This window comes from Falco cherrug, chromosome 4 (assembly GCF_023634085.1).
Source record: "Falco cherrug isolate bFalChe1 chromosome 4, bFalChe1.pri, whole genome shotgun sequence".
Classification (NCBI taxonomy): domain Eukaryota; kingdom Metazoa; phylum Chordata; class Aves; order Falconiformes; family Falconidae; genus Falco; species Falco cherrug.
Window position 1 is genome coordinate 30,779,830 of NC_073700.1, and position 14,935 is coordinate 30,794,764.

At 44.0% G+C, this 14,935-nt stretch overlaps 1 protein-coding gene across 2 annotated transcripts in view; it reads left to right on the forward strand.

The window, feature by feature from the left end:
• The window catches only part of MAD1L1 (mitotic arrest deficient 1 like 1), a 380,521-nt gene that overhangs the window by 271,613 nt on the left and 93,973 nt on the right, over window positions 1–14,935 (forward strand). For both annotated transcript variants that reach the window (XM_005438213.4, XM_055708779.1), the window contains one exon: window positions 13,322–13,512. In XM_005438213.4, coding sequence (XP_005438270.2) covers window positions 13,322–13,512 — 191 coding nt within the window. The remainder of the gene's footprint in view (window positions 1–13,321; window positions 13,513–14,935) is intronic.

Here is a 14,935-nt window from a genome sequence, read left to right on the forward strand (position 1 = left end):
TGCTAATCTCTCATTTGTGTAACTCTGTAATGTTTGTCCGGCACTTCAAAGATGCCAAACACAATAAAACTGCCAAGCATCCTTTCACTACCAGGATTGATGATTTACACCCAAAATGCTCATTTTTGTGCTAAAACAAGATCACCTGAAAGATACTGCGGTTGGAACCAAACCAAGGAAGGGGGGAGGAGGAAACCATCTGTTACACAACAGCAAAAATGTTTCAGGGCATTCGCCTGGGAAGCTCTGGGTGATGAGTTTGGAATATGAAGGCTTATTTATATGGATGGAGCTAATTTTCTCTAAGTTATTCATTTTTCACTGAGGGAATTACCTAATCTTACAGGAGATTCTAGGAGGAAAGATTCATTTATTCTTTGTCTCGTTCAGCCCCAGGCAAGCCTGAAGATGCTCTGCCTCTTCCAGTTCTGCTTTTTTAACTGATTCTATTAATGGAGCTTAAACATTTTCTTCTTCTGGATAAAAAGGGTTAATCTTTCTCATTCCCTCTCACCCTTCTCCTCTTTTTCTGGAGAGTTCTTTTTCTGGCGTCTCTGGCTGTTTCTATCATCTTCTCCCCCTAATCTGCCACTATCTGAAGAATTCATTACATTTCAAATCAGAGGCCTTGCTGCATACATTAGCAGGTTTTAATAGACTTGCCACAACTCAAAAAGGAGGAAAAAAGAGAGAAGATTTAAAACTCTTGTCTTGCCGAAAGCAGACAGATTGACTCAAAAATGACTCAGTCAATAAAAGATGAGTTTTGAAAAGGCTTCCCTCCGCTCAAAGGGAGCTCGTATTCCAGCGAATTAGGTTTTTCTAAGCCCACTGTCAGAAATTAATAATACATACAGCATGTAAAATGGATTTAGCCCTCTACAGCCTTATACAAACATATCTTTGACTTGCTAAATGTGACACGACTACCAGGATTTTCCAGCCTTTATCCCAGGAGTTTGTCATCTCTCCAGAATGGTGACCTCAGTGGAATTTTTTAAGCACATTAAAAAAAACTGCTAAATGAGATTTTCATTAAGGATATGTTTCTACTTCCCTCACCCTTTTTCCCCACCCAAACCCTCTCTTCAGAGCATTATATTATTATTATTTGCAGTCAAAATTATGCCAGAAGCTCTAGTTTAAATGCTCAAGCTATCGAGTCCCTTTGCTGGGCTCTTCCAAGTGGCCATCCTTTGAAGAAAGAGATACTGGTCCTTCTGCACTGTAGCAGGAATCGGTCATCTGGGTGTTGGGATTTTTCTTCTGCTGCAAAAAGGCTTATAGGCTAGTAAAGTATCTCTTTCTTAGAAAAAAAGCAAGAGCTCCTGTCTTATTAGATCTATCCAGAAGTATTCTTTTGACGTTTGAGGTCATCCCAGGTGGACCTGCTCATCTTGCTTGAGGTGAATTGAACAGCAGGTGTGAAATCAGCCACCACTCCCCTCTGTTCCTCCACCAGAGTCCCACAGCTGATAAGAATTAATGGAGGTATTTGTTTTAACCTCCTTGTTGATTTGGCTAGATCCTTTTTTCAAACTCCTCTTGTCCTGCATTTGGGAAGAGCTCTAAGAATCTACTGAAGGTGTTGTCTTTAGCAGGTAGGTGTGTGTAGCTGCCTGGGAGGCTGTGGGCTGACTGCATTTGTCCTTCTCTCATTGTTTTGTCAGTTTTCCAAATCCTACTATTCCCACTTTTTTTACTATTTTGGCTTTAGATCTCAGAGTGCTTGACTTCAGTCCTGAAATCTTTAGCATTCCCTCTCTCTCTAAAAACTTTATTCCTACTCCTTTTTTAAAAAAAATATTTATTATGAATGACTCTTGAAGTTAACTTTGCGAAGTCTCTGTGTGTCTTCACGTCCTCATGGATCTGTTCTGTCTCCTGGTTGTGTTACTGTACATCTTGCCTTTCTTGTCCTGTGCTTGTGGAAGGAATTGTGTGAATGTAAGGCAGCAACATGATGTCTGATTCTGGACTATATCTCCTAGATGATGTAGAGGAACTTTGAAAAATGTCAGTGAAGAAACAAGCACACCAAAGTGCTCCATTTTGGAGCATTATGTTCTGTACAGATGTTTCTTGGACTTGAAATAGGCAGAGCTCATAATTTTTTTAATATGTTTATAGGTTGTATGAAAAGGCTGAGCTTAGAGTTGTTGACAATATGCACCCAAGTAGTGCAGCAGTAGTTCTTTCTTCCCCATCACCATGCTGGAGTTTAGAAGAGCTTTCATCAAAGTAACAAAAGGCATTTTTCACAGAGTTGAAGGTAACGAGCTGGTTTAGCACTAGCAGAAGTATTTCACTTTGTAAGAAATTTCTACTTTTATCTTGAAGGGCAGGCTGTTAGGTTGGGTTTTCTGTTGTTTGTTTGTTTTTTTAATATAATTTTGATGTGTAAGTAGAAATGACCTGTCCTCAAAGGACAGCCAGTAGAACATCACCTTCTCCAACACCATTTTCCCCACTGCTGAAGAAATCTGGATGACTGGATCCCTTGGTCCTTCTTGCACAGGCATGGGATCCTACTTATTTCTGTCCAGGAACCATGAGTAATTGCTTGCTTGAAATTAGATAGGGCTTCTGTTCTTTGCCCCACTTCACTCATGAACATCAGCCAAGTGAATGTTCTTGAGTCACATTATAAGATACAACCAGGAATTGTGCAGCAATCCCAGGAAATGAACACCTGTCCATCTTGAAGATGTTTAGTCTTCAGTGCTTAAAAAGGGTTGGAAGAACCAAATGTACAAGACCTAGAAATCAGCTGGATTTTTACAGCTGGAAGAGGTATTTGAGTCGTTCTTCCTCATCATCTCTTATTTATAATGTACCAAGCTACTGCCCAGGATAAGTCTCCAAAGTTAATGTCCTGTCATCTTGTGTCATAATCAGGAGCTTTTAGTTCTCTTCTCCTAATGCGCTCCTAATGTTGGTGTAGAGGTGAACAAAATTGAAGGGAAACAAGTTTGACTCTTCCTCTAGTTTTGCGTTTGCTTCCAATTTAGTTCATTTTTTAATCCGTTCCATGTTCTCTTGACTTGAAAAAGGAGCTTTCCCAGTGAATATTATGTCACTTTAGCTTCCAGCTGCTGTGCTGGGACATAGCCACCCAGTAATCTCCTTAGGAATAATTGCTGGTGTCTTTTCAGATCATTTTTGTGAAAGGTGACAAACTGCTTGCTACAGTGAGATGTTAATAACACAGAGATGCCCTTTGTTTGAAAGCTGGTGCAGAAATTACCCCATGCAGTTGTTGGAAAGTCAGAGTTGTAATGGTAAGAAGTGAGGAATGGATCCATTCGTTTGCATATAATTCCAGGGCTTATCTGTCATCTTTTGTGTAAACCATACAATTTCTGGCGCGGTAGGGAATGTGCGCTCGTAATACAGAGGGACAGGAACATGGGCTTGCTCTCAGCATGGATCAGGGTTAAGGAGATACCATTTACTAAGAAGAAGGGGGCAGAAAAGAGGAAAACGTCTGCGGGAGCTACGTGGAGAGAAATGGGCCTGGATGGTCAGTGAATCCAAGGTGACAGACCAGCTCAGGGGAAACTGTACGTCCTGATGTCCCCTCTGAGTAGGCATCAGAAAAAGGGAAAAATCTGTCTTATTCCAAGTGTGTATTAAGCTGAACTTTCCCTGCATCTGCCCTGAATCACAACTGAGACTTAGTGCATGTTTTTCTTGTTGCTCTTGTAGTCAGAGGCAGCTCAACTGTCCTTTTAACCATCAGATACACTACAGACGTCCAAGATGGACATCTTTCTCTGACACTGACATTAAGCTCTTTAAAGTACAGCTGAGGGCTTTCTAGCATCTTTCCAGTGCTTGTTTCTCAACTTTTTTGATAAAGAGATGATGTTTTTTTAGAAATGAATGGCACAGGTGTATGTGTTGTCATTTAGTCAGAGAGGTCTGTCAGTACTTGGTTTGTCTTTTTTCTTCTTTCTTCTCTCTCTCTATGAAGCTAGAAAGTCTGTCTGAGTAGTCAGTCAGTCCTAATGATGAACTTAACAATTAGAGCCTTAGTGCCCATCTTCCAAAATTTCTAATAAAATTGCATGAATATTTAATACCCAATTATTAAATATTTAAAAATTTAAAACTGAACTGGCTTGGAAGTTAGCATGTGATGAATAATTCAGAATTAGGAGAGGAGACTTGGCACTTGGGCTGAGACAGATGTTACCTTTCCTGTCTCCCTGCCCAGAGGTGATCTTGGTGGTCCTCCAGTCTTGGGGTGGTTTGTGGGCATTGCTTGGAGGCTTCAAGCCTTTACCTCTTGCTTAAGAGCGTTAGCACAAGGTTAAAGGAAAGAACCCCTCCGTGTCCATGATAACACTTCAGACTCCTGCGATGGAAATATGAGCTCCAGAGGCTGGAATGATGTGATTGAAAGCCTGGTTATCCAGGAGATGGCTCTGTTTCCAAACATCTTTCATGCTCCAGGGAAAAAAGATTGCTTGTCACATTCCTGCAGCTTGGTTATTTGAAAGCCCCTTTTCCCCTCTCGCTGCTCTGCCGCTCCATGCTGAACCAACGCTTCATTCAGCTCCAGCACGATCATCTTTAAAGGATTGTTTTCATAATGTGGTCACCAGAAAACGAAGTAGAATGGTGAAAAATAGGGCAGAACCTGCTGTCCTGTGAGAGAGCTCCGGGGCACTCAGAAGAGCACCCAGAGGAGATGCCTGGTGCGCTTTGCCAGCAGAGGAGGTGCCTTCAGGGCCACCGCAGGAGCACGAAGAGCCAAGGGGAGGGAATGGGAAAGGTCTGACTAGTTGGCATCCAGGGTGCTTTCAGGCCAAGAGCAATTTGTTTGCAGTGCCGGCACTTCAAAACACTATTAAGGGGATAAACAGGGAGGGGGGAAAAAAAGGATTGACTAAAAGGAGTGAGTGGAGGCTTTTTAGAGCCTAATTTCCTTTGCAACAAAGGCCCTAAAACAAACTCCACAATCTTCTCCCATTAAAAACACAAATAAGGGGGCGTGCTGCAGAGACTTGCCTTTATCTGTTGCATTGCGATTGTATTTTCATCCCTGCTGGCTGGCTAAAGTGGTGTGCATTTTTCCTTGCTGTCCTCTGCGACCCTCCAGCCTGGCTGCACGCTGCGCACAGCAGAAGCGGTTCCATTAGCACGGACCATGCAAACAAATGAAATGGCAAGCTGACCTTTCAGCAAAGCTGCCTTACCTAGGGGATGGGGGCACTGGGCTTTGTCTCAAAAAAAATGAGTTCTGGAGACAGTAAAGGTGTTATAATGTGTGTCAAGAAGAGAGGCAGTTCGTGGGCAGGAAGGGATTTTAGTTTCATGCAGCAGCGTGTGCTTATTTACAGCCACGCTCCAAGCAGTTGGGGAGTCTGTGGGGTTTTCGGTCTGTGCATCCCAAATAAGAACTAAAGGACTCCTGTGTGGTGCCCTGCGCCATCTCAGACTCTCTTACACCATGTAGTTATGTGATAAGCTACTTCAGAAGTGGGAGTGATCTCTTTAGGTGTTTATTAGTTCTATATTCAGATCCATCTGCCTGCAAAGCTATGATATCTCTGTGTTGTAAGCACAGGCTTCGTGGTGCGGGTAAGAGAGGGGGACAAGGTACTGTAAGTAACGTAATCTTGGACACTTATCACTAGCGTTTCCATGAGTCTTGAATCTGAGCTCCCAGAGTTCCCAGAGTAAGAGCAAAATGGCTTTGCTCCTGGGAAAGCTTGAAATAATCTCTTGCCAGTGGTGAAAGCCTCCTCTTCATAGCCTCGGTGAACATCATTAGATAATAAACTGTAAAGCACTCTCTAATGCATGATTGAATATTGTCCACTCTGCATTGTGAATGACTATAACTCCTGCAAAAAATCTTCACTTTGAGAGGGAACAAACAAATATTTCTGGAGCAGTTTTTCTATGTTTATTTTAATAGCAGATGTTGGATGCTGTTTCAGAGGTTTAAATAGCATCCAGTGTTTTGGGGTAGTAGTAATAGTAGTGATGTGCCAGTGGAAATAAAATAATAGGCAGAGTGTAGAGGAGGTGATTAAACAGGGGATAAAATCATCTCATTAGATGCTTCTGCAGACCACCCCATGTAATTAACAATGCATATTATATATGTTAATTATAAAGTCCCTAGGATGGATTCTTACATTAGACACTTGAGCGGTTTCAGAGCTACTCTTTTCCTTTGAAACAACCTAGTGGAGAAGCGATTCTGACAAGTGATACAAGTTATGACCCTGTTCTTGCTACCCTGAAAAGTCCCAGTGACTTGTTTGTTTGTTTGTTTTATGTAACTCCAAAATAGATTATGTGGGAAACAGCTAGACTGGGAAGACTTATGCCTGATATTTGCTGACATGTTCTAGAAGATAACTGTTCTCCTGTAAACTGAAGTGATGCAGTAGATTTGTATTTTTAAGGTGAGGCTGTTTATTGCATCTGAAATTAATGATGAGCTCCAGCTTTGTTCTGGGGGTGCTTGGTCTGTAATTGCCATATGGGAGGGAAGTGTGGCTAAAAGACTCTAACAATCATTTGGAGGGTGGAGAACGATGTCTTTCTGGTTGGTTCACAATTTATGACCAGTGTGACAATCCTAACTACCAAATGGGTTTGTGCCATATCTAATTTGCGAAGTTCACCTTGGGCAATAAATAACTCTCCTGAGGTTAATTCATCCTGCGCCTGGGGTGAGTGTTGCCATCCCTGCTGAGTTCTGTATTGCTGCAAGCAGGCTGTTCACATCATTTAAGCCAGTGATTTTAAAGCTACCCAGGGTCTCTTTACACAGCTCTGCACTGCCTTCGCTGAGAGGCACTACGGGGGTGGCTGAGGAGCCGAGCTGGGCTTCCGAAAGCCCACTTGTTCCAGAGTGTGGGAAGGCAGGAAAGAGCTTTGCCGGTGAGAAGGGCAGGGAAGGCTCCAAGCAGCCCCCACACTGGGATCCCCTGAAGGAGCCTCTCACTTGGTGGTGGTTCATCTGCAAGGGCTGTCCTCTACGCAGGCCGATATCGAGTGCGCTTGTGAGCTTTGCAACCTTGCGTTGTAATCTTAGCGTTGTCAGAATAAGAAAAGAACCCTTTACTTAATCCAAATCCATGCTATATGGGCATGCAGGTGCTACGAGAGAAAGTCCATCCTCTTCCATAGCTTCCTCCCTCTGAGCCTTCGTGTCCTGCTGCTTTCACCCTAGCCTGCTGGTGTCCTCCGCCACTTTGTGCAAGTTATCCGAGGATAAAGGCTCATTAGGAGTTGACTTCTTTCCAAGAAGTGGTACCCTTGTAAAGATCCAGGGGTTGTCTGCAATGGGGGCTTCAGGCAACCGCTTTCAGTGAAGAGACACATGCAGGAAATATTCTTGTGCCCGGCAAGAGCTGTCGCTGGCCGGGGCGGTGGAGACCTTTACTTGTAACGTGCTGCCTTTGAAAACTCTTCCCTGAGCTGCTGAAAGGGCAAGCTGGTGGCTGGAGGAGGGGGCTGGGAGGTGCGCTGAACCAGATGGTGCATGCACGGTTTAAAAATAAACCAATGTTGACTGATCAAATAAATACCACTTAGGTCTAAAATTGAACAGCCAGTGCAGTCTGTGGAATATCAAACTGTTTTTACCTTCGAGAAAAGTTATAATTCATGGTTGTAATGTCACAAATTGCAATTTTTGCAAAGAGCAGTTTTAAGTCTGAGTAAGGGTGGTGTGGGGCTGCCACACCGGTCGGATTTTGTGGTCCCACTCCCCCAGGGCATAAAACGCACCTATAAAATCTAGCAAAGCGAATTTTATTTCTCAAAAGCAATAGTCATAAACTTGCCTACATCAGAAAATGTTCAGCTCTTCTTCTATTAGCCTTTATTTAATATGAGACAATTTATTTTTATACTGTGTCCTTCACAGAACTCTTTTTCAGACAGTGGTCCTCGTAAACTAAATCTGGAAGAGAAAATTTCAGCTCGGGGTTTGGGCAGGGGAATGGCTGGAAGGATTGCAGGTGCAGAGAGGTGGATGGGAAGGACAGACCTGCAGTAGGAGAGTGTCACTAAATATCAGTCGGGAGGTACAAGTGGGGGTGACCGATGGGTGCCGTTGCACAGCAGGCACAGCGTTGTGGAAATGGAGAGGAGCAGCTTGTGCAGGTGGGGAAGAACAAGGATCATTCTGGCCTTACATCTTGGAATTGAGAATTTCCTCTTCTCATTACAGACCTTGTGTGAACAAGATGGTACTGGCATCCCTTCTGGAGGCTGGAAACAAACTCTAAGCAGCCTGTTGTTTAAATAGAGCAGTGCTGGGAAAAATACAGTATCCTCCATAGCAGTGTTGGGTGGCATCTGTCAGAGGCATTCTGGCAGGGTCAGCAGGGACAGGAATTCATGTGTAAATACTTTAGCCTGTGCATGCTGGAGTGAGTGACCCCCAAACATGTTACTAAGGGAAAGTAACCTTTAATGGAGAGTTAGAAAGGACTTCAGGCTTTTCTGAGAGAGAGATGTATTAGCTGGGATCGCAACTGAATTAATGCAGCTACATGGCTTGTGGCATCTCGGAGGATGGGCAGAACAAATTTCTGTTTTCCTGGAGAAGACTAGTGACACATTTAATTTCATGCCCCTTTTGGCATGCTGAGAGCCATATTGTTTTCTCCTCTTTCCCTGGGGAAAAGGTTAAGTGTGGATTTGGTTTTCTTTGGTGTAGAGACTGCTATTGCTATTGATTGACCCAGCTGAACTCGGAGCAAGAGCCAAAGCTGTGGTATTTTCAGGCAGCTGTGAACATTTTCAGATATAAGGAGTGTAAAAGCAATGGAATAAAAAGCAGTGACATTTTCAATGAGAGACCAAAAAAGCCCAACTCATATTTTATTTATTTATCCAAAATAGTTTGAATTATTCATTAAAGCCAATATAAGTGTGTGAAAATACAAGGTGTTTCAAGAAGCAGCATCATTAGGGGGAAGTTAATCATTTGGCAATATTAATTTTGTAAGCGACTAATCACTTTTTTCAGTGAAGATTATTTTTCCCCCATCACACTCTTCAGGATGGGCAACTTTTTGTACATGCTCTTGGCCTGAATACAAAGAAGATGTGGCAGTATGAATTCCATATATTTTCCTGTTCTCTGTTCTCCTCTTTCATCTTTTTTTTTTTTTTTTTTCCCAGGCACATAAACAGCCGGTCATTATCCCTGACCAAGGCATAGCCTGCCAAATCTCATGCTTATTTTCTCAGTTCTTATTTGTTTCATTAACGCTTCAGTGAGGGGTGCTTTGGCATCCTTTCTCTGGGATGAAGGATGTTTGTGGTGTGACTTTGCCTGTCCATGGCTTCTGCAGAGCACACCTGCAACTTCTCTTGCCTGTTCTGTGCAAGTGTAACAGTCTCGAACATAGCAACTCAAACAGGTACCCTGAGAACAGGGATTCTGGTTTTCAAACATCGTCTTTTAAAGATATAATTAAACCTAATTCTCCAAATGTTGTGAAAGATCTTAAAGGATCAAGACATTCGATGTTCTGTAGGTGGTAGATAAGAGTGGAAACAGTAATGCTGTCATCAGAAACATGCTCCGTTAATGCACCTTGACCCACCCTGAAAGGATCTCCCTCTGTTCAGTGGTCTCTAAGGCTGTGCCTTAAACGTTGCTCTGAAATACGCTGAATTGCACTCTGTGCAGATGATGACTTTTAAATCAATTTTTCCTGACTCTGCTAGAAATTTGGCGGGAATTAGTGGTATTAGGTGAGGCTTAAGAAATAGTGCCGTCACATCTTTGAATTGAGACACGGAGCAAACAATGAGCTGCCTCTTAGCTTAACATCTTCACTTGGTGGGGGAAATATTAGAAAGATTAATTACTGTCCCCAAGCCAGTGTATATGCTGCTTGTGCTGTTCCCTAGGCGCAGGGAATCTGCGGCATCAGGGCCATGTGTGGTGTAGAGGCTACACAGGTACCCAGTGCCTAAAAATAGGCATCCTGTGCCATTTTAGACACCCCAAAGTGTCTGGGATGTTGACCTGGGGGTGGCTGGTATGACGGAGAGCCTGCAGGAAATCTCTTTCCTGCAGAAGCGTGGTGGGAGGCTGTGAGAAATATCCTAGAGCATCTCAGATGGCTTTGTTTCAGCAGTGGGATCCCATCCCATGTTTCTCAAGTCTCAGGTTACCTTCCTATCAAGTTACTCTTCCGTGAATCCTCCTCACAGTGTGGCTTCTTGGTTGTGTCGGCAGAGCTCTCAATGAGAAGCAGGGGAGTAGTCACAGTCCTGAGTGCTATCTGGGGATAGCCCCTTGCTGAATTGGGATAAATACCGCAGGAGGTAGGCATCAGCAGTTGCTATAGCTGAACAATTGAGGACTGCAATTTAATTGGGCATAAAGGAAGAGCATCTCTGTTTTACAGTCAGGGTTCACTGGACCTCTCACTGGGGGTAGTTGCAAACTTAAGCATTCCTATCATGTCCCTTTGCCTACTTGTGTTTTTCTAGCCCCATCCCCAAACTAAAGAAACGCTGTTGGGGAATTGCTAGTGGAGCCGTGGAGGGGATGACAAGGCTCCATCCCATCCCCGGCTGGTGCTGGCACATGAGGCTGCATCTATATTAGCAGTTAGAGAGTTCAGCACCTCGTGCCAATGGCTGACACAAGGCATCTCTAACAAGGAGATAACTTTTTTTTTCCATGCAGATGAGTTCCTTCAGCCAGGACAGCTGACGCGGTAATACACCAAAACTGCCGCAGGCACTGGAAAGAGGGCCAGGAGGAACGGCGGGGGGGAGGCAAGGGCACACTGTTGGGAGTGAAGGCTCGCTAGTCCTTCAGTTAAATTGAAAAGCTCAGGATTTCTGGCAAAAAGACTGGTTGTAGTCAGAGTTTCTCCTTTTTCACCCTGAGGGTAGTGGAGGAAAGCAGTTGCGATCACTTAGTTGCTATTCTAGATCCACATGGTTGTAGTCTAACTAGGCCAGTGCTGTTGGGGGGGTTACAAGGCTGCAGCCCAGCGGGTGTGAGGATGCTTGTGATTTTGTTACTTCGTGAGTAACAGAAGCTGTTCAAGGAGTTCATGAATTAGGGTGCCATACACCTCCAAGGTTAAAAAAGTCAGGAAAGGCAGCCTCCAAGATGCAGTAGGAAAAGGCAGATTTACTTTTCCAAGGCTAGGCTGCATTTATTAGGAAAAAAAAAAATACTGCTGTTAGACATGTGCAGTATATTAAAGGCAGCGCTGTCTCTGACAGTGGCGAAATGTTATTTACCACTGCAACGTGGTCACTGAATTTTTACTTTTATATGTAGGATTTTGTCCTTAACAGTTGCATAGCTGAGTGAAGACTATGAGAATATTGAGGTCAGAGCTGCCAATTAACCTCCTGATTTCAGGAGGCTGATTACTAGAATAATCAAACACCAGACTCAGCTGAGACATTGTGGAAAAGGTGGTAACAACCCAAGGAAGAGTTGAATTGATCATGCAGTGATGAGTTTGGTGTGAATGGGAATGTGGGTGGTCAGGAAGAACAGCCTTTTCAAGTTCATGAGAAGGGGCAGAGTGTAAACCACAACCCTTTGGGCTTGTGAGCAGGGTTTGGGTACTTTCCTTACCTTACATCCCCCAGCAGCCGGGGGTTTCCCAGCAGTGGGGGCTGTATAGAAGTGGTTTAATGCACAAAGTGGTGACATTCCCCAAGACTGGCTTGCTTCCCTTGATAAAATGAGATACAGCTTGAGGGAGACCCGGAGTAAAAGAAATACTTTGCTCATACATCATCTGCACAAGCTGCTCGGGGAGGTGGAGCTGAATTAACCAAAGGTAAGGAGCTGGGCAGTGTTAACTCTCCCCGCGTGGATGCTCTCACTCAGAAGTAAAGGGACATGTAGTTCTCTTTAACCATTAAAGAGTTCCTGTCCTTGCCTGGGGATTAAGCTGAATTGGATTAAGGCCAAAGTACTTCTGAGCAGGGGCATCCTCAGTGGCATTTAAGGCACTTTAACGTAACACATTGAATTATCCTTTTGTCCCACCCGGAGTGCCTAGGTAAAGCAGTACAGAAGGTAAGGGGAGCCTTGCATTCTCCTGGTGCACTTGCAGCTGCTCAGAGGTGAATCAGAGGGAAGTCCGTGGCCTTGCAGTTGCCATCCTGCATTCTTCCTACACTGTGCTCGGGAGGTCAATGGAGAGACACTTCTCAGCAAATACTCAAGCGAAAACTCCAGCTTGCTTGGGAAACAGTAATGCTGTAGCCCGGGCTGGATCAGCCTAGCCAAAAACCTTCAAGCAGTCGCCTTGCACTGAAGTTTCTGCTGTCTTACTGCTGGACCCTGAAGTAGCTAAAATAAAGACATATGGCCCGTATGTGCTGCAATTATGTCACTGATCACAGCATAAAGAAAACCTTAAACTGCAGAATGACAGAGATCTCCGAGTGGGGAAGTCTATTTGTTTGCTGTTAGAAAGAGTCAGGGTTTTTTTTCTAACCCTGGACTGCAGTGTTGACAAAACAGGCTGACTTGGGAAACATCTCTAGTGTATATTAAAGTAAATCCAATCTCTGTAATTAATGGGGGGATAAATTGAGGTTTAATTACTCAGAAGGCACCTTGGGTGAAAGATTCATGGTAATTGTTGTGTATCCTCTTGAAGGATTCACAGTACTGGCAGCTCCCTTTGTAGCAATAAAATACAGGGTGAGTGGCAGGCAGTCTCCCAGGACCTCTCTTCTAGGGACTAGTCCAGTTAAGGTGGCAAATGCAGAGAGGCAGTGGTACTCCTCGGGCTTTTTATCACAGTAAAGCCCCTTCTGGAATCTTGAGGGATTCCTAAGCAGTGTGTCAATTTGAGATCAAAGCACTTAAAGTCAAATCAAGAGTATTTTGGAGGAGATTTCCCTTATAGGCAGCTTCCTCATGATGCAACCGTACAGAGGCGTATTTCTTACCGTTTTTCTACTTTCTTGCTTCATGTAGCGTAACACCCTTCTCTTGGGTTCCTGTAGAAAATAAGATGTGTGCATGTGGGGAAATGGATGCTATAGCTTTGAATTTTGTAGTACGTTGTTAAAAGGCTGGCTGAGCAAAAGAAAAATCCATCCCACCAAGACACGTCAGTTTTCCTTATTCCCCAGTTTATTATCTTTTGGTCTGCTGGGACCAGGAGGAGAGGAATCTAGCTTGTCTGTGTCTTTACTCTGCCTGCTTAATTTATTTGTAAAAAATTGAATTAACCTTTTCAATTCACTTAGTTTGGCTAGCACTGTAAATACAGTGCAAGGGGCTCTGTGCTGATGACATGTAAGAAGGTACCCATTTTCTTCCCCTACTTAGAGCTGAAGAAGCAAGTGGAAAGTGCAGAACTAAAAAACCAGCGTCTGAAAGAAGTTTTCCAGACGAAGATCCAGGAGTTTCGCAAGGTGTGCTACACACTGACGGGATACCAGATCGACATCACAACTGAGAACCAGTACCGACTCTCCTCCATTTACGCCGAGCACCAAGGGGACTGCTTGCTTTTTAAGGTATGTCTGTGCACCCCACACTGCACCTGCTTCTTCGGGTTCATGGTTTTCAGCATGGCAGGATCTGTTTGCTCTTCTCAGTGATTAGACTGGAAAATCCCAGCCCCTCTGCTATGTGACTGGGTGTGCCTTACGAGGGAAGTAAATCTTTTCTTCCTTTAAAAAAGTGCCTTAGAAGGCTTGACGTGTGGTCTCCCACTTATATATCAAAGTTAGGAGTAAAGAGAAGAGACTGCATGTGCATAATACCTAAGGCATCTGGCCTTGCACTTCACCTTTTTAGAGTATCAGTTATATACACCACGGCAATAAAACCTTATGTAACCACCAAGGTTCCATCCTTACTTCACTACAAGATACATGTCCTTGCTGTCTTTGCTATCTCCTGGCTTGTCTGCATGTCATCTTGTCTTTATGTAAATTGGAATCCTTTTGAGCAGCAACTCATCCTTGTGTGTGTGAAGTGCCATTTATTTGAGTAGCACAGATGAGGAGCAATAGCAGTCTGTCTTCTGTCAGTCTGATACCTTTATTCGTCTAGCTGGGTGGTCTGAGGCCAGGCTGCAGCTTGATGGGTGCCGCTTTTCTCTTGCGTTACCTAATGCTGGTGCATTAGAAAGCTGAGGTCTGACATTAGGGCCACCGAGCTGTTTAGTTCCATCTTTACATCGGTTCAGGTGTCAACAGCCCAAGTTTACAGGTCAGTGTGATCCCCCTGGGGGAGGTTGCGTTTATGAGAAGGATGAGGGTTTAAGAGGTGTTCAGTGCAGGAGGGAACTCTACAAGCAAGAACTGAAGAAGTTCTGTGTCTGCGGACCTACAGCTGTGTGCCACATGTGGGTTGCTGCAGTATTGTTTCTTTACGTAACAGGACAAACATCTTCCTGTTCTGCAACTTTAGAGCCTCAGGAAAAAAACCAAAACCAAATCCCCAAAAAAACCACCAACCAAATAAAGCAAATGAGAATAAGTATAAGACAGCACCTAGGTTCCTTATGAAAACTAGAAGACATCCCCAAAACAGTTGTATTACTTGGCCTTATGAGGGTTCTGGACTGACTAGGAGGAATGGGAGCAAGAAAGGAAAGCTCAGTGTCCAGGGAGGAGAATAACTCTGTTGGTTTTAAGGTACTGTCCTTGAATCCTGAAAACAGTTCGGTGTTGAGATGGTGCAATGCTGTAGCTCTAGCACCTCTGGGGGCCTGCGCTCACACCTGTAGTGTAACATGTTTAGTGAATGAACCTTCGGCAGACTCGGAGATGTCCATTGGATGCCGTGACCAGACAGTACAAGTAGCAGTTCATCGTAGGAGAGATGGCATGCTTGGGGAAAGCTAGGGAAACATGAGAAAATTGCATACTGGCCACGTGAACAAGGACTGGCTGGCATCTCATTAGTTTGTATCCAGTAGAATTGAACTTT